General features: G+C 42.0%; 1 protein-coding gene across 4 annotated transcripts; it reads right to left on the minus strand.

Annotated features, from left to right (window-relative positions):
- Nucleotides 1-874: 874 nt before the first annotated feature.
- LOC144937869 (golgin subfamily A member 2-like) lies at nt 875-22,372 on the minus strand. 4 transcript variants are annotated; one of them, XM_078865411.1, is made up of 22 exons: nt 22,256-22,372; nt 19,854-19,962; nt 18,803-18,895; nt 18,060-18,164; nt 17,704-17,775; nt 17,054-17,134; nt 16,403-16,441; nt 16,208-16,279; nt 16,014-16,086; nt 14,805-14,911; nt 13,489-13,547; nt 12,251-12,392; nt 12,026-12,113; nt 11,385-11,527; nt 10,506-10,682; nt 10,147-10,260; nt 9,437-9,661; nt 8,500-8,634; nt 7,735-7,837; nt 6,192-6,265; nt 5,640-5,784; nt 875-3,828 (listed from the first exon to the last, which is right to left on the minus strand). In XM_078865411.1, exons 2-22 carry the CDS (start codon nt 19,872-19,874, stop codon nt 3,791-3,793), a joined length of 2,106 nt encoding a protein of 701 aa, XP_078721537.1. In that variant the 5' UTR covers nt 19,875-19,962; nt 22,256-22,372; the 3' UTR covers nt 875-3,790. The 4 variants fall into 4 exon arrangements, with proteins under 4 accessions (XP_078721537.1, XP_078721539.1, XP_078721538.1 ...); XM_078865413.1 differs by lacking the exon at nt 18,060-18,164 and adding an exon at nt 18,508-18,561; XM_078865412.1 differs by having other exon boundaries at nt 19,854-19,959; nt 22,256-22,339.
- Between the last annotated feature and the right edge of the window lie 4,851 nt (nt 22,373-27,223).

A 27,223-nucleotide genomic window follows, 5' to 3' on the forward strand; every position in this document is an offset into this window, starting at 1 on the left:
TATTTTCGCTCAAATAAAACACGTTTAATGGTCTTCAACCTTATTCAATTTTGAAAAAAAATTATTTGGATTTGTATTCTGATCAAACAAAAGCCACAATGATCGGCATTGGCTTTAGCAAGGGATTGCGAAATTCTCTTTGCTACAACGCATTGCCACCCTCCCTCGGTTTCGTGTGGCCACAAAAAGAGCCAGCTCAGAAAGTGTGCCATAAAAAAGTAACCCGTAAAAACAAAGTTTTTCACTATAAATCCTTTATATGCGTGGCGGCTAGAGTCATCTCGTCCTCTGGCTTGAGATGGCTGCCACCTATGGGTCAGATGATTGCCTGCCACCATTAAGCAATTGGTAATTAAATATAATTTATTTTTCCTAAAAAGTGTAAAATTTAGGAATTTTTTTTCACGAAAATAAATTGTCACACAACGAGTCTGTGTGCAAAATGTCAGCTCGATTGGATCACGGGAAGTGGGTTAAAAAACGACCGAAAGATTTGCACGGTCGTAAGCGCGCAAGCAAGCAAGTGAACTTAATATAAAGGATTTAAAAACGGTTGAGATGCACTGCTCTAGAGGACATTTGGCCTACTCTTCCACGTTAGCCAAACATCTTGTAATGGGTGGGGGGAACCAAAACTTTAACCCACCACAGGTGAAACGCTGATCGACTGTGGTGTTGCCATTGTCTATACCGATAGCTGGACAGTAGTTGAGTTCGGAATTGTTAATCACTTGGAAAGAATAGCGTGAGATGAGGCATTTACCTTTGGAATTTCTCTTATTATAAAACGAAAAACCTAAAACCGATAGAAATAAGAACACATCTGACCACACGACACGTCCACTGGAAAAAACACAAACCATAAATATTAACGTAGCTGTACAAAATACTCTGAAATAACTTTTATTTCTTTAAAAAAAAACGATTCCAGGTGCATAGCTTTACATACAAATAAAAACATTATTATACACATACGCAACCATTTGCTTTACCGACACCATAACCGGGTATTGTAATTGCCAGTACTCAAGTTCTGTTCATGAATACAGTATTAGGTTATGAAACCACGCCAGCAAAAGAACAACGAACTCCACTCACTGCCCACTGACCAAGTCCGCAGTACAACAACTGGCAAGAGGGGGCATGTATTGATCGCAGAGCCTTTCACAGCATGAATTACTTAAAGATCACAACTGTAGAGTTTGTATTTATATTAACTTTAAATAGACCGCTAGTGCAATTCCTTCATGTATTACTTACCCTCCTCACCTTTTATGACCTAACGTATAGTACAGATAATGTTTGAACCTAAATATTTAACTTACCTGAGAATGTATGCACATTCTATGCTGAGTAACAAGCAAATGGGACTGCACTGGGCAAAATCCTAAATGTTTCAACGTTTGTCTAAAATAGGTCACACCGTACTACTTTGCATCATTTCTACATCCACCCACAAACTCTCAAAACTCTCTCTCCTTAAACTTTAGAACGTCATGTATTATAAAATCCAAAGTCGGCATTCGTGCCACGAACTGTCAACATTCCATATCCATTTCTTAAATGCACCAATTTTGATAGTTACACAAAAAAAACACTATCGAAGTCTGCATAATCGTACAATTTTCTTAATTCCGTCGCGGAATTAACAAGTGAAGGGCTTAATCCTTAATTATCGCCGATTAGAATGTTGGTGTTCTGTATATGAAGGATATAAAAATATATATATTCGATTTGGGCTTTGCATTGTCTTAAGTCAGCCACTCTTTTGTTGTACACCAAGTACCTGCTGAGGATGTATTTTGGGTCTAGATAAATTTCAGATACGGATTTTGTTTTATTGTTTCCAATTGCTCTAGCTATAAGAAATCACAAGAAATGATGTCACGCATGTCAATGAAGCACTTTCCTGCCAAAGGTTGTGCGTGGCAAATGGCATCGGGTGATGTCACTTTTGTTAGCGTGGAGAAAATGTTAAATTTATAAAGGATCTGTAAATCCGTGGGGGGGGGGGGGGAAACAATCTGAAATTGTCCTAAAAAAATCAGAAGTTTTTTTTAAAACACCTTACCCACTATTGCCACCCACCAACATTCAGTAATACACGGCACCACTTCACTATCGACACAAGATAATAGTTTGCGCATTAAAGATGAATGTAAAAATCGTGCTTTGGCTTATAACGGCATCGTAGTCAACAACACTGGTGGCTTCAGTTCGGGGGGCCATACAAAGTGGAGGGATGAATATTGTTACAAGTACATTGGTGTGCACACAGCTCGGCAATGCTTAAAGCCATTGCATTCCGAGCCTGGATCCTCCAGCGAGGTAAATAAATGATGCCAGTTGCGAGTGCATACATCAGTGAACCACCACCGCAGTGCAGCTGTCATGTGCATAGGTGCATTCAAGCAAAGTCACTCAACCCTCGACAGTGTACAAAGTTAAAACCAGATTCTCAGCACCACCGATGGGACTTTGGCAGACATTAATATTAATAATTAATTACGAACAGAGGGAAGAATGTCTCGCAAAATGAAGTGTGCTTCTCATAAGACGTGAATAATATGCTTATAGTTTGCGCCAATGGCTTTTAGTGTGATGACAAATGGATTTATGTTCAATACATTTTTTCATATTAAAACATTTAACATTTAAAAATAACATCATTAAGAGGTTTCCACATGACTACATACAAGCCTGAAGTGGGATTGGATAGAACAGAGAATCTCGTTTCAAACTATAACCCCCGCCCCTCTCCACCAAGCAGAAGCATGACATGTGCCACAGTAGTCTATCTTCGTAGTCTTAACATACAGCATTGGATATAAATGTTTTCAGTCCATGAGGCACATCACCGCAATCCAGGCCCACATAGCGGCCTTTGATGAAAATTGGTCCCCACTTGAAAAAGAAAGATCATCGACTGTGTTCAACTATCTTCACTCCATGTGCAATTGAAATCCAAGGCAATCCAGTGCTCAATACATTTAACTTTGCAAATTAATGATAGAGTTCACATTAATAAAGTGCATTATAGGACACAATCACCACCACCACCAGAAAATAATACCTTATTGCCACGAAGGCAGCCACATTCAAAAAAACACTTAAAACAAATCGAAACTTACACAGTGCCCCTGCCACTTTACGCTGTGCACACGTCACCACGGATACAAAAGAAAAATGTGTCGTACCTTCCCGCAAACCCAAAACATAAGAGGAAAACCAAAGCGCACTGTAGATAGCAAGTTCAAGTCGGGGGAAGAAGCGTGGAAAGATCGCCACCTTGTGAAAAGGCCGAGACTTGCAACAGCTGAACGCAGTTCTCGGAACGGATGTGCACGCTGCGGGGAGGGCACCGCGTTGTGGCTCGAGCCGGTAACGTCAACGCAACGTCTACGACGTGGGAAAAAGAGGTGCTTTATTAACGTAACTTTACTCCTGTAAAATTGTGGGACCTTCCGTCAATATTCGACAAGGCGGCCCTTTGAAGTAACGAGGCCGTGTTTACCGCAAAGTCCAGCTGAAAGCAATGAAGATTTTTTGAAACCTGGCTTTGGCAAGGTGATGACGCAAATGAATTGCACACCATCTTGTCTTGTAGCACACTGCGACGTAGCAGCAGGAAACCTTGAAGCAGGAATTCTTACAGTTGCTCTTGGGGCTTGCGTCTTCTGCCAAACGCCCAGGAAGTTTGCCGTTTTAAACAAGCTGCCTTGTGGAAGTGTAGCAAGGAAAGTCAGTTGTCGATTGGTCACTCATGCTGCGGAGTGCCACCTTGGCTACATCACGCGGCTCCCGTTTCACACGCAGCGGATGTCTCGGCTGTAAAAGAAGTGATTTAAATGACAAAAGTTAATTCACAGGTCATTGTCATTGAATAATTATCAAAATACAGTTCCTACACACCAGTATCAATGAACCACAACATGTATTAAGATAGCTTTGGCCAAATCAAAAACACCTATAACCAAATTGGCCAATGATTGAACTTGAATCTTGAGATTCAAAAAAAAAAAACCCACTGAAGAATTGTAACTTCACTAACTACAAAATTCCTCAATCTGTGACGTGGTATTAATGATCCATCAAGTGTCTGCAGAGTGTGGAACAGTATTTATAGCAAGCTGCACCACAGCACACAATAAAATTTTTTTAAATAATTATTCTTCTGGAGTGGACTTGTAAAACACACACTGCATACAATTAAAAGTGTATCGTGCAAGTAGTAGCCACAATGCTGCTCAATAAACATGTACATCAAATAACAAGTTAATTAAACCATAACAACAGGCTTGTTATTTTACTCTGATTGACAGAAAAGGAAGACTTTGGCGATTGATCCCCTTTGGAAGTTTAATGAGATTCACAGACAGTTTTATATGGCCTTACTAGGTGTGGTTCGGTGGTTGGTGATGTCATGATGGGCTCAATGGGGTGCTATGAGTCGTGAGAGCTTAAACACTTCTACGTACATTCGGGGAGTTCAGAGCATGGATTGTCTGACTGAAGCTAATGTTTTTACATTGTTTGAAAAGCTATTCTAGGGGGGGGGGGGGTTAACAGTAGGCCCAACATGCTGTCTGATTAACAGGAATGTGAATAGGCTGTTGAAAAAGAAAATGGCTGCACTTTAAAGTGTATAATTTGACAAATACCACCAAGGTATGCAATATAACTGTGGAAATACCACAGTTAGTGAAATAACCTCATCTTAAAAACAAACCAATAGATTACAAATGACTCTCAACTGTTTTCTGTAACCAGTTTACACATTTTCAATCAGTTTAACTTAAAACATCGCGATGTCTGTCTGATCTTTTATGTATCCCACTTCGCCTCAGCGAAGGAAGCAAACACGTTCTTCGTACGTTATGTATATCGTTTATTGTTAAATTTGAATCACAGTTCTTATGATTATTGTTCTTACATTGTTTAATAGCTTTATATTGGTGATTTCGAAAACATATGGTTAAGCCATGTTTCTTGCGGAAGTGTGGAGTTGGCCTGATAACTTTAATCTAAATTGTCTTATGTTTGTTATTGTTTGACTTGCATCACACTGGGATTTTTGCACACAATGTTGTAATACGGTGTTTTTTCTTGAAGATTTGCTGGTTTATCCAGGATGTTTCTGTTGCGCGTCGTCGCTTTAAGATGTTCTCTGTTCGCATTTTGTTTGTTGCGGTTGCACCCGACTCAAGAGCCGCATGGCTCACCGGGCTATACCTAATAGATGAAAACTTGAAAAAATTTAAAACAAAAACTCGTAACGGTTTGTCGCCATCTACTGGCAAAATAAAGATCGAATGATTTAATTGGTTCAAAATAATTGCTAATTGCTAGCTAAAAAAAAACTATTTAAGCTAAAACTACCAAGTAAGGCCCACTGAGCTACATAGATCTTTTTCAGAAGTGACCTGGCCACAAATGGTAGCTCAACAACGTGGCTTATCACGTGAAAATATATGGCAGCCAAATACTCGATAACGCACGTTTTCTAAATGTGGAGGAAAAAACCGGAGGACCCGGGAGGAAAATCCACGCGACTACTGGGAGGAGAGACATGCAAACCCCAAATATCGTGCAGGCGTAACGAAAGAGCACTCAAACAGCGGACAAAACTGTCGCCTGACCTGATGAAACGTTGCCGTCCTCAATGGCCGAGTCGGCGAGTGACTGCCCAGCGTTCGCTCTTGCGCCACTTGAGAAATAGGCCACCCACTGGTTTCTCTCTGCAAGCAGCCACTGAGCAAGTGCTTGAGTCTCTGCCAGCTTGGCCTGAAAAACACAGGTAAAACAAATGAGCCTCTTAAAACGAACAACATTGCAGTTATCAATCAATCTGTACTACTAACACCCATGGGATGGGTACCATCAACCCGCTGGAGCAGAGTTCAATTGTTAACCAAGGTCAAAATCAGTGGCGAGTGCCAATATGGACTGCTCCTGGTTCCCCCTCATCGCTTCAGCAACAGGCGCGAACAAACATGGTGAAGTATGGTCAAACACCCCCCACGATCGCAACGGCGTAGGTAGGCCTTCATCCAACAGTCGTTTGAACAAATAACTATTATTGCATCATTATAATACACATTACCACGCTTTATACGGTAACATATTAAGATACAAAAATAAGCGTAATATATCGCAGGCTCTGCTGCAATAATGTAAACGTCATTGTTTACCTCTAGGCCTTCCTTTTCACTTAACACGAGCTGAAGGTGTTTCTCTTGCTGGTCGAACAGTATTCCAAGCTCACCTGCAACGTAAACAGCTGGTCAGTCTCAAGTGTGAACACAACGCTTCAGCCGTAGCCAGTCTTTGCCTATTCACACGGTCCAGCAGAGCTCCTAAACTGAGGGCTCGTGGGCCACAACTGGCTCACGAAGGCTTCTCGAAGGGTCCTTTGAGCAATGGGGCTGCCAAGAGATATGGCTCGCCCCGAGACAAAGTGATACAGATTAGCGAGATGAAAGTCAAACAAGAGATTGAGATGAGAGCTGTAAACACGATAGAGGATGAGCAACATCATAGTGAGATATATAAGAGAGATAAACAACCGGGAAATAAGAGAGATTAGTGGTCACATGTACAGATGCTAGGAGGTCTAACGTACATGTGTACATGTGACGTATGATGTCATGTGGTACGCCAGCAAATGCTAATTTTATCACGTGGCCCGCCCAAAAATATAGCTAAAGGGGCCTGTGTTACAGTATTTAAGTAGGATACAATTATAAGATTAAGTAACAAATCAGAATCGTTATTTATCTTGGAGAAATCCCATGAACATAAGCATTAATCAGAACAAAATATGCCCTTAGTAATTTAATGCGACTCCATAAATCTGGGAAGTCCATCTCATGAGAGTCTTCAAATAGACGTTACTGAAGTACACGATGAACATTACACCGTTTCACTTTATATAAATGCCATCTCCCGATGTGGTGCAAGCAAGCAATAAATGAAATTGTGTGCGACAAATGTGAATCGTGGAAGCAATTAAGAAGGGTTCTGGTCGCCTTTAAACGTCGGATAAGGAACGAGTTCAATATATATAAAAGAGATGCCATGCTGCAGGGCTAAAGGAGTGGATGGAGACAGAGGAGAGTGGAGAGATGAAAGAATGTCGTGAAACGAGATCAGGACAGTGGATACGACTGGAGAAGAGGCAGATAATAAAATAATACGGGGTTAGAGCAGGGGTCTGCAACCTGCTCCTACGGAGCAGCATGTGGCTCTTTGAATACTGCTTCGTCACGATATTACTGGTAGGAGCCTCCTGGTTACACAAGCCCACGGGATTATTCTGTCCGTCCGTCGGGCTGGGTGGGGAGGGGAGGGTGGGAAGGGGCTGGGTGGGGAGGGGAGGGTGGGAAGGGTGGGGCTATACTCAACGTTTAACCTAATCACGCCGGCTTGTGCCCGCCCTCACAGTCGGGCATATTTGCGGAATACAGCACGCCGCCATTGACCCTGGCCATTGACCGAGCAACCCAACGTTCCTACCAGCTCCCTCCGCAGGAAAGTGTTTACTAAGGCCCACCGTCTCGCATTCACATTGCAGCTCCTGAAATATATTTTTTTTACCGAACTCCAACAAAAAATGCCTCTTCTTGTTAGTTTGGATGCCAACTCCCAGATTAAAACATCCGAGCAGCTGATACCATGCAAATAAGACATTGGGCTTAGAAGAAAATTATCACTGTGCCACCAAGAGTGCTTTACCAATGTTGCTGGCTCCTCCGGGCAGGTTTCTGCACCTCCTTTCAAGCAAATCCAACCGTTCTATAAGCGTCACCCTCTCTTCCATCATGTCGACAAATTTAACCTGCAAGACAAAATTAGCAAAGAAAAATTGAGATGTATTTCATTGCCCCCACTGAACGGGATGCTGTCATGGCGTTATTGTGAGCACACGACTTGCAATCCTGAGGAAGCCGGTTCACTCTCCTGTCACGGCAGTTGAAACAACGTGGCACGTTTCTTAAATCCCTCCACCGCCTCTGTCCACGCGGCGGTATAAATGGTGGGGTAAAGCGTGGGTACTCCTACCTCTTTAAAGACGTCTGATCAAAGTATAACAATTAGACTACAAAGTTCCCTCTAGTGGAGGCCCTTTCGCCCGCAGTGGCGATAAAACAGATGAACTTAACCCTTTCCTGTTCCGAGACATCTGCAAGTTGCAAGGTGGGTTCCCGTTCACCGCTGAATCTCAGGACGCACAGGCGGTTAGCGTTCATTTTATTCAGAGAAGCGTCGCGCTTCTCTTTATAAAGAGATTGTACTCACCACAGAGAACTGTAGTGGTATGACTGCACTCTACAGCAGCACGCCTTCCCGCATGGCTTTGTGGGAGCCTCGGTTACTGCTGATGTATGCGTACGTCATCGTACATGTACATCATCGGAATAGGAAAAGGGGCTAACAAACTTTGAGTTCCCTTCAACCAACGTGGTCCAGTAAAACAGAGTACAGCTTCCTCACACTCACCTGCAGCTTCTCCATGTCAGCATGCAAGGCGTCATACACAGATCTCATCACAAATGTGGCGCTTGATTTTTCAGAGATGAATGCGATGTGCTCCACAAGAGCCTTGGCCTTTTCTTTCAGCTTCCCTTCTCTCATCTACAAAAGCAACATCGGCAGCAATGTTCGTGACGGTTTTAAGAATATCATGGGAATATGGTTGTTACATCATTCGCTCACCTTTTTCATTGGTTTTATAAACATTGCTGCCATGCATGGACCGTGGGCAAAGCACAATGTTTAGAGTAAGTTACCGGGCAATCTCAATGACGGAAGGTGAATAAAAGATTGGAAATAAATATGGCCAAGTTCCTTTACACCATCAGATGCAAGTTCAATTATTGTAGGCAGCCAAGATGTAGGTTTAATGTTTGTTACTTACTTGACTAAACGTTTTAAAAGAGCATGGTCGTGCAAACAAAAGCTAACTTTTATCCTATCCACTATCCTTACCAAGACTCTGACAATGGCAGAGTTCAGCAATTGACCATGGCTTAAAAAAAAAAAACCCAAGATGTTTAGCTCGTATTGAAATATTATTCTCTCCAAGCAAGAGATGCCATGAATACATGAAAAAATACCCGAATGAAACAAACACCCAACTGCAGTGTTTCTTGTTTTCCATGAAAATATCTCGCTGAGAAAATCACTCGAGAGATTGAGCATCTTATTTGCAAGGGCATCCACGGTGTCAATTGACGCATCGAAAGCAAACGCATATACACTTTTCGCCGATAACTTATACAGTACACATTCATACAGTGAACATCACACCCAGTTCAACACAAACACACACATGTAGGTAATCAAATGATGCACACTGCCGATTCATACAGAATGTATACTGACTGCAAGTGTTGCACAACGTTATACGTAATGCCGATGGAGAAGTGTCGAATACCTGTGCGTTCATGATCTCTCCCTGCAGCGCTTCAATCACTTTCTTTTCCCGGTGGCTTTCGTGCATCACCTGCTCCATCATCTGAGTCTGCATATGGTATTTCCTGGTGATGGCTTCCATCTCGGGTAAAGCGCGGTCAGATCTTTCGGCCGATTGCCTCACCATCTCCCGCAGACCATCGTTCCCTTGGATCAGCTCCTGGTGTTCCTTCACCTGATCGGTGAGCTACGTCACATCGGTCACAGAAGGGAAGAGCGGCATAACATTTATGAACAAAATTTAAGTAATTTAGAAATTTGATTTTGTTTCTAGACCACAGGGCTAAAAATAAAACACGCAACTTAGATTGCAGCCTGAAATAAACAGAATCTATCAATAAGGCAGTCAGAACTTATGACTTTGTAGGAATTATTCTTCAACGAACATGCCGTGATATATGACCACTCAAGTGACGTAGCATTTGATTGTGGAGGTGGCACGTTTGCACCGAGGTCTGCGGACTAGTGGGCCCCAGGCACCGGGCCTAAGAAGGCGGGGGGGGGGTCATTTAATTCCGTGCACCAGGACCCTCGTCAACCATGCTATTACGACTGGTACTGAACCCACTGTCATCGGTTAATTGTATAGAATGTCTTTGTAAAAAATTGGCTCGCTTAGTACTCGATGTGAAACGAAACTACAGCCCGATGTGCCGAAGAGAGTGACAACACCTTTCGCTCCAACTCGTCTCTCCTCCGCACAGCCTCCTCCAGTCGGAGCTCCATGTTACCATTGGCTTGTTTCTCAGCTTGCAGCTGAACGTTCAGTTCAGCAATCTCGTGTCTCTGCATTTGGGATAACCGGGAGCGTACAACACAGGCGTGGCATACAATAATGCTGCAATGGGCATCACTTGCCGACGCTTTCCCACGTTTTGTAGCAATTAATGGGGAAAACGCCTGCCAAGTCGAAACTCCAAATCGTGAACACACATTGATAATATAATAAAAGCAGCCAAGTCAGTTACATTAATGATGAAAATGTACATCGTCACGAGAAATTGGTGATAGGCGCATTCGCGGTAACTGACCAGCGTTTCTATTGCTGCTTCTTGCTGCTCCACTTGCTCAAGTGTCTGCTGCAACTGCACTACAGTCTTGGTGTAGACAGCTTTTTCTCGCTTCATTTCGCTGCGCAGTTGGGATGTGTCCTGCCTCTGTTCGCTAAACGCCTTTACCTCCTCCTCCAGATTCGTCAAACGTTCCGCCTGTGACACACCCAACGACAATGAACCAGCAAGCGTTTGTAGCCACTGCACGGGGCTTACAAAGTTGTTTCGTTCTCGTATTTTCCCCTTTTTAACATCGAGTTGCAGTATTCATCATCATCATCAGCCACATGGCCAAGGCCAGGTCAGAATCAGAATATTTATTTATACTGGAGAAATCCGATGAGCTATAAAGATCTTTTTCACAGATGTCCAGTAGGGGCAGGTCAAAACACACTCGCTACCGACATTAGCCGTAGTTGGTCATCAGGTCGTCAGGTTTATAGTGCAGTGCTCACATCATGCCATCAATGCTGCCCTGACCTTGGAACATTTTTTTTAATATATACAGTAAAACCTTGGATTGCGAGCATAATTCGTTCCAGAAACGTGTTTGTAATCCAAAGCACTCGTATATCAAAGCACTCGTATATCAGATGTGGTCACGTGACGCTCGGCAGACAAAGCGTATACTCGTACTACTCGTATTGCAAGACCTCGCTCGTTTATCAAATTTATATTTATTTAAAAAAATTGCTCGTCTTGCAAAACCCTCGCAGACCAAGTTACTCGCAATCCAAGGTTTTACTGTATAACAATGAATTCCATGCAGTGTTTGCATTCGAATGCTTGTTATTATAAACATCTGGGATCATAGGTCATAGTGGTTGCGAACCGACCGTTGCGATCGAGCCACTGCACCTGATCGTGAAAGTGATCCAAGAGCTCCTCTCGTTCATCCACAAGCTTGGCGATCTGAGCCTTCAGAGACTTGATGAATACATCCTTGTCTTCATCCTTGTCACCGCTGATCGACGTATACATGTTCCCGCCATCCGAGACACCTTTGAATAAAGGACATTAAACATGTTAAGGAGATGGCCGGCTGTATATGGGGTGGGGGGCAGAGCGCTGAACTGTCACCACTAAGTTCCTGGGTTTGAAGCCAGGTAGATGGCTGTGGTGAAACTGGATTCTTGAGTAGAGTGAGTTGATGGTCTAAGCACAGTCACCACAGACTGTACAAAAAAAATCCAATTATGTTCAATTTGGTTCCTCGCTTAATTGGCTACATTCCAATTTGAAATGTTTAAATAACAGTTTGGCTGTCATGTGACAAATATTAATCTGATATGCAAAGTGCTACCCTGTACTATGTGGATCAGAGGTCACTCAAACAAATATCAGAGGCGACTCTTGCGATCCGAATAAATAACTCCATCTTGTGACATGACACAAAAGCACAATGGGGATAAAACTGGGGGAAAATTACATAGCCATGGTAAAAGTGTTGACACTGATAAATAATGTATTTATGATGACAAGTAAATGCCGTGACACACCCGCTTTTGTCTGAAGTCCTCCGACACTGCCCTCAGGGCCTTGTGTTTTCGCGAGGCCGTTTTCATATTCCCGCAGACGCTCCTCCACCTGGGTCATTAATAATTGAAATAAACCTTCACAAACAACCCATCAAATTTTAAAATGCGAGCAATGTGATACGTGGCAAGCACCCGAGCGGGCCACTACAAGAGACGAACAGCTGACATTAGGTCCGTGTGCATTACCTGTTTGAGTCTTAGCTCTGCCCCTTCCAGTTCCTTGGTCTTCACCTGCAATTCTGATTGATGCGTTGTAGAGTCTTGTATGCTGTCCGACAGTTTCTCCATCAGTTCCGCATTCTTTCTAATCGCCTGATCCCTTTCAATCCTGTTCGGGTAGGTCGTTAAATTATAAATCGCACGTTAAAACGCATCTTGCGACTTGCACAAGTGCGAAATTTTACAATGCGCTTTAATTTACATACAAAAGCACTCTGCGATTTTGCACTTATGCAAAGATAAATTCACGTGGTGCCTTAGCAGCATCCAGTACTTTCTTCAGCACTTTATCAATCCGCTGCTGGACGGAGACTTCCCCACACCCTGTCAATCATGGGGATTGTTTGACCATACTTCACCACCCAAGTCAGTGAAGGAGAGGGGGCGCCTAAGACTGGTTAAGTGATCACTCATCAATGATGAAAGCCATGGCTAGGAATTGAACTCAGATAAGAGGTAGATAGCAGAGTGTGCTAACCACTGTGCCACCACCCTTATCTACGTTAAACCTTTAATAATTTATCTGTTTAGAGCATCTAAATACGATCGCATTTCAAGATGATTTATAAATAGGAGAAACATGTCCATGTACAGTTTCAAGAGGATTCATTCATTTGTTTACACAAAAGGGACTTTAGTAACATTCTGCATTTCAGAGGGAATTATAAAAACGTAGGTTCTAGGCGTATATCTATGCACTTCTCAGGAATACCATCCATTTCCATTGAACTTAAAGTTGGAGATTGGCCTATGGTGTGCAGGGATGTAGGGATTCAGTGAGTATTTTTCACCATGGGAGGAACAATGCCAGAGGAGATGGAGGCAATGACAAATGCTGCAATTGTGTACGAGGGTAGGCATGCATTTAGGGATTCATGCAGGAGGTTGTGCATAAAGGTAGATTGTTTTTTAAAGGGTCCTGCATTGAAATATCTGGAAAATGCGTTTCGGAGCTTGTGATATAGGAAGCCGGAGTATCTGGGCAAAACCTAGGCATATAAATGCATACGACTGCAAGGTTTGCTCAGTCAGACTGGTTCAGGAACCCAGTTGCAGTACTCTCCTCTCCCGGCTATCTTATTTCCCAGCAGGGTTGGGAGCATCACTAATTTGCATGATCCACCCAACCCTTGCCTCCCAAGTTTTAGATTACAAGTGTGCACCACCAAGGCCGACTCGTACCACATAACCAACCATCTACTTACTTTATTTTGTACATGTCCATTTTAATTTCACTCCTCTGCTTTTCCAAATTCTTGCATAACTGATCAAAAGAGGAAAGCACACAATGTCAGGACAAAAAACAACAACATTGTACTACAGTGATCCCTCGTTTATCGCGGTTAATGGGGACCGGAACCCCTCGCGATAGGTGAAAATCCGCGAAGTAGGATTGGCCCCCCTAGGAATTTCCGTATATGTGTGTGTGGGTACCAGAATATTTAAAATATGTATATTTATATTTTATATATATATTTTACTTAAATCTATTTCATTATAAAACCTTAATATTATACATTCACTCACTCACATATATTTTACTTAAATCTATTTAATTATAAAACCTTAATATTATACATTCACTCTCTCTCATACGATACGTATTATGGTGTTCTACACTCACCAGTTAATTTCGAACACAACACTAAGATACGCGAGACACAGTTGACAGCGTGAACGAGAGTGGCGAGATACAACAAGGGAAGAAGCTGGGAGAGGATGCGATGATGCGCAGCCAATCAGCTCACGGGATACTGTACATCCACTCGTGCTCTCATTCGTCGATCTCGCGCCGGGAACCAATCACGTGCCTTGTCTGAGTGCCCATGGGTATGTACAAAGCCTCTGAGAGCGTTTCTCTCTTTGTCTGGCATCCTGGGAAACCATTTCTCTCGCGCATCACGATGAAACAACGCTGCTTTCCGCAATACGGCTGCCGATATGGCGGTATTTTTGAATTTTTATTTTTCGATGAATATTTTTGAAAAATCCGCGATGCACTGAGGCCACGAAACTTGAACCGCGAAGTGGCGAGGGATTACTGTATTTTGCAGATATAATGCAATACGATAATGAAATAATTTGGCGATTATAAAAACAACGTCATGTGTAAAGAGAGTCCCTTAATTCCTGTATCCGAGACTGCGTGCCTAAAATGTTCACGTGTATATTTACACACAGAGTGGACACGTGAGAGTGCTAAGACAGACGCGGTAGTGTCTTCGCGATAAGGATGAACTGCAATGTTAACGGTAAAAACTTGCCAACCTTTCATAGAAACTCATAAACTCTGCAAACCATAAAATTACATTGAGAATTGTTAATACGTTTTTGGGGTGGACGTATGTAAAAAACTTTTTTAACTAGACTAGCATAGCATCTAACCTATGGAATTCTGTAACACAAAACTATCCAGAACATTAGCGTCGGTAGTGCACTTGGGCAGAGTTCAAGTAAACTTAACAACAGAGCATACAATAGTTATAATATAACAAGCCCGGGAGAGAGGACGTTAACAAACCTTTTCAAAGTGCTGATGGTGAGCTGCGGCACTGTTGAAAGAAATCTCCAATTCCGCCAAATGACGATGAGAAATTTGCAGTCTGCTGTCCAAGTGGGAGGCCTCATCTAGGATGGCAAAAAGGACGCGCGCAAGGGGATTGAAGCAAAGTCATCTGGTTTGCAATCATTTCAAGTGCAAACAGCACAATTCAGGTGTTGGCTGTGCACAGCAGCAGCGTTCATGAAGTTTAAGTCATCCTACCACGATGCCACATATACTGCCAATATTAAACCGACAGTGGCACACACTGCAATGAGTAATGTGCTTATGTCTAAACATGTAATCATTCAACCCCCCCCCACCACCACCCGGACATTGGATGAACTGTTAGGATTAGGGGCCACAATTCCACTGAAGAATTATTTCTTTATTGTCTAGTTTGCACTGCCCTGTTTGAATTGTTTATCAGCACGTATGAATTTTAGGGTGTTTTTTGTATCTACAGTATTGGCCGAATTGTACGAAATTTGTTTAAATCCTATGCGATTGCTTATTAATGTATAATTCGATGCATGTATCATGAGCTTATGAGGAGATTTAATTAACGAATGATTACATGCCTACTTATCTGTGATAAGAAACAAACTGCATGTAAATTGTCGATGTGAAATCAGTGTAATGTAATCCTGAATGTGTAAAAATTTACACGTGTATACATTGCATTTTAAGAGCAGATGACCCAATTGTTTCATACAGTGGAAGCTGGATATAAGCACATCTATTATACGAACAGTTCTCATAAAATAAACGCATCATTATATTGCAGTGGTGGGGGGAGGGGGAAGGGAAACCTCTGGCACAAGTACACTTCAGAAAAAAAATAACACACGGTCTTTTTCACACGGGGTGTGCTTACACCCAGCTTCTATTGCAGGAGTAGTCGGCAACCAAAATAACAAGGAGCCTTTTTTTTCTAATTCGGTATATATATTTAACAAAAAATAAAACTCAATATTTCAAGAGCCGCAATGTAATATGAATACAAGGTGGTGGGTTCTTAATAAATAACTGTCACAAAGCAGTCCTTAAACGAGCCGCATGCCGGAGACGCAGATTGCAGACCCCTGTTCTACTGCAGTAGCATCGCTGTGTTATATGAACGTCCCAAAATTTATACCAAAAATACCTCCAAAGCCATAACACGGTTCGTGCTGTGCAGTGACTTACTGGTTTTGTCTTGGGCCAAACGTTGTGCATAAGCGAGTTTATCCCACAGTTCAGTGTTTTGTGCAACATATGCCTGAAAAAAATATATATAACCAAGTTAAATGGCAATGACGTAATATGATTGTATTAAAAATATTGCAAATTCTGCAGGCAAATCAAATACGTGAAAAAAAAATGCAACACTATGTCTCTACCGCAAGTTGTTCTTGTAATTGGGCATACTCCTTCCGGTACGCTTCCTCTTTTTGTGTCTTCTCTTTGTCGTTCTACATTGACAAATGAATCATAAATGGTCATATATATATACAACTAAATGCGGGGGGCAAACGTTTTCCAAAGTGATTCAAATCGCACACGGCCAACCGAAAAGTATCAAAGTTATATAATACCTTTCGCATCGTCTCCGACAGAACTTGTGCTTTATGTTCCTAAACGTACACAAGAATAGACAGAAAAGGTGCACTTGAATTCATTGGTTTAACCCCAAGAAGACTCCACGTTTTAAAACACAGGAAAAAAAGCTGTGGGTTTGCAGTCCAATAAGAATCCTTGTTTGTGGCTGCATCCTCAGCATACCAACTGGATGCCAGAGTTATGGAAATGAAGGCCAAAGGCATGAATGAACATGCGTGGAAACCCAAAGAAACACGTCTTAGTTGCCTCATTCTTCATTTGCCAACTCACACAGGAAACTGACAGGATCATTCGCATAGAAAAATACCAACTCTAAATGCAGCGCATTGAGTTTGAAGTGCTACCAGCTGTTGAGCCACATCAGAACTCTGACAGGGGGGGGGGACAGCTCCCATTTTAGAAACTTTCCTGAACTCAATACAGTATACCCCTATGCAGTCGCCTTGAAAATAGTCACCTAGTGTGGAGCCAGTATGAGTATCAACACAAGGAAATATTTCTTCCGGAGATACTTAACTGTTAGTTAAAATAGCATGCAACACTCCCGGTTACAGTAGCCGATACAATATTACATTGGACCTAAGAAGAAAACAACTCAAGTACCCTTGTAAATGGAGAACACTTACCAAGTTTTTTATCTGTGACATCAGCTGTGTGTTTGCATTGCCACTGGCCTCCAGAGCAGCTGTCAGCTCATGGATTTTCACCTGGTTATTAATCAACCACACACATAAAAAATGTATATTCTTTGGGTCTTTCGATGAAGTCATGTAGATAGGTTCAAAGAAAATAACAAAAAATAACAAAAAAACTATGATATTTCGATCGCAACACAAGCGTTCTTCCTGATGACGACCGCTTGTGTTGCGATCGAAACGTCGTAGTTTTTTTTGTTATTTTTTGTTACTTTCTTTGAACCTATCTACGTGACTTTACCGAAAGACCCAAAAAATATGAATTCCTGCAGCCACGAAAGCTTTCAGTCACGACATTAAAAATATATATCAGCAATGTCACGTAAAATAAATAACAATTGTAAGTATAATTAACATCAAGCCTTCTACCAAAGTTAGTTATGATTCCTAATTGATATTTGGGTTAGATCACACAAGTAAAACGTGTATTGCAAACCCTAATTCAATGAATAAAGTTGTGACGTGAACTGATGCGCAAAATTATTACGGCTTCAGCACATTGGTGTGTCGCAGAGCAATTCACAACCATTTACAATCACAAGTATTTCTGAGTGTTACATAAAACAATGTGCAAGCCATACTTCAAGGTCAAGTGAGTTTGTAGGATATCCATTCTTGTCACCATTCAGTCCATTCTGAATGCAACTCAAAGGCTACACACACACACGCAAAATCAAGTTTAAAAAACACGAATTATTGTATAATGTTGCACGAAGATGTTGACTGCAACACTACAAGTCTAAGCACAGATCTGAAGGATGTATAATTGTGGTGGTAAAACAAGGAAAACACGTTGGCCACACCTAATAATAAAAAATATTAGTCAAGCAAAATGTGTCATGCAGTGTTTTAAGAGCCGTGTTAATAAGCCTGCAATAATTATAGTAATTAAAGAGACATTTTTTTAATACATATATTTATCATAATTCTAACAGACCTGGATGGCTTGTGAGGGACAAGTGCCGATTTCCTGACTCTGTGTCAATCTCTCTGATGTGTCAATCTTGTTGGTTAGCTCGCTGTTATCCCCTGCATCAACCACCTGCGGCATGCAAACATTGTTACGTGTGCTTCAACGTCTTTGGCCACCTAGAAGGATTAAAGAGTACTGTGGTGGCAGGCACAACATGCATTAAGCAATCAAACTCAGTAAGTTAGTCAAACAGCAAGGGTAACAGTGCAGCTCCGAAATTGCTTGCTCACACCACTGCTGGCAGAAAGGGCCTCCACTAAATAAAGCTCTAGCCCCTCTTCCACTCAGGCCAGACATCTTGGAAGAGGCAATTAGTTAGTAGACAAAAGCCAATAGTTTATTTTCCACAAGGTTAATAAATGAGAGTGCACATTAATTTTTCTGTAACGGCGAATAACACTCAATTATTTACCGGCAGCTTGTTTGACACCTTCATGTCTTTAGCATTAATGTCCAACACACATCCCTGTAAATATAAAGAACGTTTATAGCAAACCATTTTGCCTGCAAATAATCAGAAAGACGACGTCTGATTTTTGTTCACCAACAACTTCCTAATAGTCCACTTAATGTTGAGATTGATTCACGTGATTCGTATTACGATTCGTATTACGGTCCGTATGGTTGGCTGTCATCTGTAGAATTATAACAAAAGCAAGGCATTAAATAGCCAATGATTGTATACTGCTGCTGAAGAGTACACTTACCATGGGTCTGCTGGGCAGCAGCTGTACCGCCATTTCTCCAGGCATAGCTGGGGCAGCCCGATTATTTGATCGTCTTCTTTCGTCACCCATAAACTGCAAAGTAAACAAAATTGTCGCTAAATTTCAATAATTAACCTTTTGCAACCAATATTACGGTTCGTAATTGATTTTTCGGTTAGATCGTATAAGTGCAAGTGAGACGCATATGGTAAACCCTCCTCCACCCATCACAGACAATTAATATAATTGGCCACTGTAGTTAGATTTCTCTCACATGAAAGCCTGCCTTCGAAAAGCAACAGGCAGTGATGACAAGAAAATTTCAAACGCATCATGCATATATATTAATCAGTAATCTTTTCAGCAAACATGTCTTCAGTCCTGCCAGATGCTGCAGCTGCCTGTGATATGACAAATTCCACATTCCAGTGTGACTTTTACTAGCTTTTGAAATGCCTTTCTATTTCTGTTGAAAGATGCTTAAACTTTACTATCTGCCTCATGTCAAGCAAACAATTATATCTGACCAAAACCAAGTTCAACTGGGAGTACTAAAGCAATGGCAAGTACACACAATGCAGCCATTGGAGAGAAGCAAATATCGATTGTCATGTGGGCACTGAAGTGTTTATCAATGTGTAATTACTGTACATTTAAAAAAGGAAAACAGGATGCCAAGAAAGCATGTGACAATTCAACAGTTTGTCCCAGCTAAATCTATCCCTGACAAAGTGGTAAAAAATAATAAACCCTTCCAAGGCGTATGGTTGGCTGTCATCTGTCGAGTTATAACTATGACCCATTGAATAACTATAGAACGAGTGAATTAAATGATTATTTAATGTATCAATACATTTTCAATAATCATGAGAAAACTAGCAAAAAATGCATAGAATTTGCATAGTGGTGGGTGTGCACTGCCACGAGTTTCTAATGTTTAGAGACGAGATGTCTAGCATCGACCAATTTAGCCTGGCTGGACAACAAAATCAGTATTTGTTCTAGAACGTATTAATCAATTGCATTGCAGAATCTTTTCAGCACTCCTCACCTGGTTAAACGAAGTATTCATCAGCTACTTCATCCCATGACCAAACTGCCGGGACATTCACAGGGTCTCCTTTGCAGCCGACAGCCGATCTCAACGTGCTTGGCACCTGCTGAAATGAGGGAATTCGATGAACGCTAAAACCCTGACACACATCCAACCATCTTCTTGGTTCTTTCGGTAAAGTCACATAGAAGGGAAGCAACAAAACAATAAAAATAAAACACAACAAAACAACTCTCACGACGCTTCGGCCACAACGTGACTTTACCGAAAGAACCAAGAAGATGAATCCCTGCAGTCACGAAAGCTTTCAATCGAAACACATCCAACCAGTCACACTTAGAGTGGCCTCACACATCTCCCTTATAAGACATCGTGAACCTATGATTAAATAAAGGACAAAATAGTACCGGATCCTAGACTCCATGGCTAAATTTCTGCAGATAATGAAATGCAATGATCTGCAGGAGGAAGTACAGCAAGTAGATTCAGGCCCAAGATTGGCTACCAAACTAGACACCATGGCCATGGCCATCCTGCAGGAGAAGAAGCTCATTGTGCTTGTAGGAGGCAGTACAGCAAGCAACCATTGGGTTGGATACAAGTTGAGCCCTCTGGGCTTATAAATCTTCCTTTTTTAAAATAAGTAACACGATGCATGCCAACTGGTTAAATAAAGGACATTTTCGAGTAACCGTTTTCACACCACAACTTCTCACATGAGTCCCCGCTGGGCTCTCTTTTGTTGGAAATTAGAAACACCAATACCCTGTAAAAATGGTTAAAGGATGTATTTGTCAGTTACTTGACTCCCATCACTGCATTGCATGGCCTGAGGAAGAAGCTTAATACGCTGTATGATGCTGTACAGCAAATAGCTAATCGGTCAAGGACAAGCTGGGCCTTCTGACCTCACATATATCCCTTTATAACGATTATTAATTATTCATCCCAATGCTATGCTACCTGGTTGAATAAAGTTAAACGATTACAGCTACTTGACCTGTAGCCAATCAGCTATATTTTCACAGATTTCAACTCGCTGGAATTAAACATTCTCAATGACCTAAGAATGTTTAAAAACTGAATTAATGTCAACTCCTTAACTCAACAGGCACTGGACTGGGCAATTTTAGCTCAAATATCTCACTTGTTGGAAATGATCTAAATGCTTTTGCAATACCCCTCCATGAAAAAATCAACAGAAAGTTCACCATTGAGATGTTATATCTCACGAACATCCCAACGTTTGGAATATATATTACACGATATATAACACTTTCATTTGCAGAACATGTTGCGCACACAGTTCTTGAATTATGTAACTCTAGCGTTGTTATGCATCAATGCAAATATTCTTTGGTTCTTTCAGTAAAGTCACGTAGACAAAAAAATAAAGGAATAAAATAAAATAAAAATTATAACAAAAAAAATACTACTTGTTTTCTATTCACTTTTTATTATTATTATTCTTTTCTATCTAAGTGACTTTACCGAAAGAACAAAAATTATGAATTCCTGCAGTCACGAAAGTTTTAAATCAATGCAAATACCCACGGCTCACAACAGAGTCGGCGCAAGGCATCTTAAGGATGTTTATGGTAAAGTGGGAATGCCCACATCTCACAGGGACCAGTTACCGATAGCTCCTTGACCACACAGATAATCGGTTGACTCCCCTCCGGTTCAACACATAATCCCCAAGGCCCTGTCAAGTGATTAAATACCAACAATATATAACTTGACCACACAATAGCACACTTTCCCTGTAGCTCACAGATCTTCCTTGTGGAAGTTCATTCCCCAAGGCCCTATAAAGTGATTAAACAAAGGCCCCGTCAAGTGGTTAAATAAAGGCCCCGTTAAGTAGCTCCATAAAATGCCAGTCGGACGGTTAAATAAAGGCCCTTTCAAGTGGTTAAATAAAGGCCCGGTCAGATGGTTAAATAAAGGCACGGTCAGATGGTTAAATAAAGGCCCGGTCAGGCGGTTAAATAAAGGTCCCGGTCAGATGGTTAAATAAAGGCCGGGGTCAGGTATTTAAATAAAGGCCCGGTCAAGTGGTTAAATAAAGGCCCTTTCAAGTGGTTAAATAAAGGCCCGGTCAGGTGGTTAAATAAAGGCCCGGTCAAGGGACTGGTAAAAGCCACCAATGTCAACTCCGTGACACCGCCAACCACGACCACCCTCACCGCCTCGACCCAACCACTCCCCCCACGTTGTCCAACACGGAACCTCCACGTAGATCAAAACTTCACGCATCAAACATCAGCCGTGGTTCTCACCACCTCCGTACGACAGCCCCGGTAAATACGCAGGCAGGCAGGCAAACAAACACGATTTATTTTCAAAATGAGTTAGGATAAGAAGAGCGATGATAATGTTTGCGCGGTAGAGTTTACCTGCAATCACCACCACCCTGCCCCACGCAGACTACGTCCGCTCGGCGGAGGCTCAGCTGTTGATGTCGCTCGCGCCGACGTCATCGTGAAGGACGTCTTGTCATGAAAGTTTTTTTTTCTTCTTGCAATTAAGCGTTTCGACTTACGTCGTATCCTGATTTAAAATACAAAAAAAGATTTAAAACGAGCGCGTAATTGAAATTAGTTTTTATTTGCAGCTAATAAAAAAAAGTGGGAAAAACCCGGAGCTCTCTGCCGGAAGTGAAAGGATGTCCGCGAGCCGATGGAATGAACCTCTTCCGGAAGATATCTTCCTGAACTTGAAGATCTCTTCCTGAACTGGAAGATATCTTCCTAAACTGGAAGATATCTTCCTAAACTGGAAGATATCTTCCTGAACTGGAAGATATCTTCCTGAACTGGAAGATCTCTTCCTGAACTTGAAGATCTCTTCCTGAACTGGAAGATATCTTCCTAAACTGGAAGATATCTTCCTAAACTGGAAGATATCTTCCTGAACTGGAAGATCTCTTCCTGAACTGGAAGATATCTTCCTGAACTGGAAGATCTCTTCCTGAACTGGAAGATATCTTCCTAAACTGGAAGATATCTTCCTAAACTGGAAGATATCTTCTTGAACTGGAAGATATCTTCCTGAACTGGAAGATATCTTCTTGAACTGGAAGATATCTTCCTAAACTGGAAGATATCTTCCTAAACTGGAAGATATCTTCCTGAACTGGAAGATATCTTCCTAAACTGGAAGATATCTTCCTGAACTTGAAGATATCTTCCTGAACTTGAAGATATATTTCAGAACTGTAAGATCTCTTCCTAAACTGGAAGATATCTTCCTGAACTGGAAGGTCTTTTCAATTTAAAGCTTTCCTGACTGCAGGGATTCATATTCTTGGTTCTTTCGGTAAAGTCACGTAGAAGGGAAATAATAAAGTAATAAAATATAAAAAATAAAATTCTCAGGTGTGAAATCCAAAAGTTAGACCCCCCCTCTAATATGACTTCACAAAGCTCTGCCCCCCCCCCCTTAAAAAAACATGCTTCAAATCGCTTTAAACTATTGTCATTGTAGTGCGTATTTAATATGGCGCTGCACTCTGATGTTGTAGGAGAAATCATGTATTAAAAAGTCTATTTAATTAAGTAGAACGTGTTGTCTATATTTATTTAAAGTTGTGCATTTTGATGTGACGTCAAATTTCTCAAACCCATACTCTTATAACACGTTCCTTCAGAGTGGGCAGGTAGGAACTTGGTTGGACAGCGCATTCTTGCACGACAGACAAATATACACGACAGACAGACAAATCATCCCTGGTGGGCAGTGTGGAACCTGTTGTTCCTACCTGTATAAGCGCACACCTTTATCTGCGATGAACGCTGCACTTCCCGTTGTTTTCATGCAGGGGGCGCTGCAAACCTATACGCCCCCTGCATGAACGACGGAGGCGCAGGGACAGACGTTCGATCACGTTGGAATCGATCTGCAGACGGCGGTCTTCTCGCACGGATTGCAGCTCTGTGTCGCCTTATCTCGATCCCGCAATCCCAAACAGGTGAAATTCCGCATCGAACCGAACCCCCAGCAAGGCCATCTACTTAACGACGAGAGAAAATTCACACGAAATGTCCTTTTCGATTAAGTCTTCCAGATGTAAAATGAAAAAAGCTTTTGATGAAGAAATACAATTATCTCATTCAAAACATAACACAATTCAAAGATGTTTCATTTTAAAACTTCTAAACGGAACATCGGGTGCTTGCGTGAATGCATCGTTCGTGTGCAATTTTTTGTGACTTTCCTGGCCCAAGGCCGGAAATGGTTGTGAAGGGCGCCACAGCCTCCAAATGCAACTGCTTATGAGGATTCATATTCGTAGGTTTTTTCGGTAAAGTCACGTAGGTAAAACATTTAAATTAATAAAAGTAAAATAAAAATCACGACGTTTCAGAGGCAACACAAGCTTCCGTCTTCAGGTGGAACAGTCACAGCACGATAGCTGTATCAAGTGATACAGGTGATACAGCTATCGTGCTGTGACTGTTCCACCATGCTTATGAGGGTTTCCAGAGTGAGTGGGCGGGGGACGAGAGTTGGGGGGGGGAGAGCTTGTGCAGCGTAAACAGCATGGGCAGGGCAGCCAGTCAGCCAATGGGGGGGAGGGAGGGGGTAGAGATAGGGGGAGAGAGTGGGGGTAGAGGAGACAATGGGGGAGTTGGGAGGAGGACTGTGGGTACACAGCATGGGCGTGGAGACAATGGGGGAGATGAGAGCTTATGCAATGTAAACAGCATGGGCGGGGCAGCCATATCAAGTCATGACCCAAAGTGGTTGATGACATCTTTCCAATGATTGCTGCGTTTAAAACCATCGTCTCGTTTGAAATTGTTTCTGTCTGTACATATTGATGGATTCGTGAACGACTGGCTATCAAAAATGATTAACCTATTTCTTGTGGAAAGGTGATTTTTATAAACAAAAGAAGCAGCAATGGGCTCTCCCTTGTCTCCTGTGATTGCGAATTTGTACATGGAAGAGTTTTCAGCAAATGCAATCGCTTCAAGCATACTAAAACCCTCTGCTTGGTTTAGATGTGTGGATGAAACACTGGTGGCCTGGCCACACGGCAAATACAATTGTAATAATCCTTCAGGAGACGGCTTCGGAATCAGTCCTTTTATTTCCACTCCACAATACACTTTGCTCACTCACTCTCCGTTGCTGGCAGACAACGGAGAGAGGACAGACTACGCACTAAGTCCCCACCGCGCACGTAGCAACCCGAGCCCCCATCCGCGCGTGACCCTGCTCTTGTCAGTTTCAGTCTGCTCCCGATCGTTCTCTCTCACTTGCTCTTAATACCTTCGTCACGTGGTTCCCCCAGCCAATCGTTCATGGACAGCTTCGGCCATTCTCGATGGTTCCCTGTCAATCCCGGGACCACGCCCCTCATCCGGCTCCCCATTAGCTGGGGCCCCGAATGGCTAGGCCAATCACTCCTGATGACCTGTCGTGATGACGCATGGGCCATGGTCCCTATCTCAACCCTTATTGGCTACAAGCAGGACCGGCAAGCCAATCCCCACGTGAACCCTCTATGGCTGTTATTACACAATTAACGAAATTCCAAATCATCTCAACTCGCAAAAACCCGTCCATCCAGTTCACCATGCAAGTTGACCGAACTCTCCCATTTGTGAATATTCTGTTCTAGCGGCCGAAATTGTAAAATAACACACAGCTTTTACCGAAAGAAAACGCACATTGAAGCCTATCTGAATGCAGAGTTACACCATCACCCCGCATAGAAATCCTCTCTCATCAAGACGCTCATACATCGGGCTAAGAAAGTGTTAGATGGTGATAGTGAGAAGTGAAATTAAACATGTTAAAGCAGCGATGCAATTGCACGGTTACAACGATGCACGGATTAACAGGGCACTGAATGTCAAAACCAAACCAAATATCACCAGAGTTGAAACTGCCCAAGTAATTAAAACTATTAAAATACCGTACATTGCAGGAGTAACGGGTAAACTAGTCAGATTTTTGGAAAAACAAAACAGGCGAGTCAAATTTGGCACGGTACATAAAATACATAAACTAATATCTGGTACTAAATATGTATTACCGAAGCTATCAACAGAAGGTGTGTACCGGGTTAATTGCATTTGTGGAAAATGCTATGTTTGGCAGACAGGACGAATGATCAGCATGAGACTAAAAGAACACCAACGGAATACTAAATACTCCCAAATACAACTGTCGGCAGTGGCAAAACACGCGTGCCAACAAGGACACTCAATTGATTTTGATGATGTTGAAGTTCTGTGCAAAAACTAGTTACTACTGGCCAAGACTAATTAGAGAATCTGTTGCAAGAGATTTTTGTTTAACCGTTCGGATAGCTACAGGCTTCGTGCTGCTTGGAAGCGAATCATAAAATAACACATTGTTTTAAATGCATGGCCTTAAAGGTCACCATTCGTCAATGGGGATTACCTGGACGCAGACAATAACAGGTACAGTACTGCTATTTTATTGCACGCAAATGCCAGGGATACAAGAACAATGTGCATGCATAATGTGCATGAATAACGTATCAGCAATGGATACCCATTGCAATTTATGTGCATTAATTAATCCCCCCCCCCTTCGTGCGTGAAGGGCTCACAAGTGACGTAATCACATCTATCATTCTATTTAAAAAACGAAACAGGAGTATTTCTCCACAAATCTGGCTGTCCACCTGATTGATGATGCTAGTTGTAATTACTGGCGAATTGTCGTACTCGGATTGTAAATATTGTGAAATTTTCTCCCCAACACACTGGTGCTGTACTCGTAACGAATTGACATATTCTGTTTACTTGACAAACTTTACTAATTGGCCGTGTCGGGTGGTGGCGGGTTTAACGACACATTCATATTATGTTCTAGATTTGAAGCTTTCGTGACTGCAAGGATTCATATTCTTAGGTTTTTTCGGTAAAGTCACGTAGGTAAAAAATTAAAATTAATAAAAGTAAAATAAAAATAAAATAAAAATCACGACGTTTCGGAGGCAACACAAGCCTCCGTCTGATACAGCTATCGTGCTGTGACGGTTCCACCTGAAGACGGAGGCTTGTGTTGCCTCCGAAACGTCGTGATTTTTATTTTATTTTTATTAATTTTAATTTTTTACCTACGTGACTTTACCGAAAAAACCTAAGAATATTTATATTATGGATTTAGCAGTTAACCCGCATGGGTTTCAAGGAAGCCAATAACATAAACGAATCTTCGAACCGGTCCTGGGCCTTCCGTAGGTCGATTCGGCCTCAAATGAGTACCTGGTGCTATGTGTAAACATCTCCACGGGGGAGACAAAGGCGGCCGTGCGTGATGCTGGCCACCTACCACCCTCAAAATGTTTCAGTTTGGTGTTTTAACATCTTAACACCTGT

This window comes from Lampetra fluviatilis, chromosome 20, assembly GCF_964198595.1.
Source record: "Lampetra fluviatilis chromosome 20, kcLamFluv1.1, whole genome shotgun sequence".
NCBI lineage: Eukaryota > Metazoa > Chordata > Hyperoartia > Petromyzontiformes > Petromyzontidae > Lampetra > Lampetra fluviatilis.

What these genes read in the sequence shown, in the direction of transcription:
- LOC144937869 (XM_078865411.1), bottom strand. Translation starts at nt 19,874, where the DNA reads ATGAATACTTCGTTTAACCAG. An exon ending in TGTCGGAGACGATGCGAAAG is followed by an intron (nt 16,280 to 16,402) that starts GTATTATATAAC and finishes TTGTCAATGTAG; the next exon opens with AACGACAAAGAGAAGACACA. An exon ending in ATGGACATGTACAAAATAAA is followed by an intron (nt 12,393 to 13,488) that starts GTAAGTAGATGG and finishes CTACCCGAACAG; the next exon opens with GATTGAAAGGGATCAGGCGA.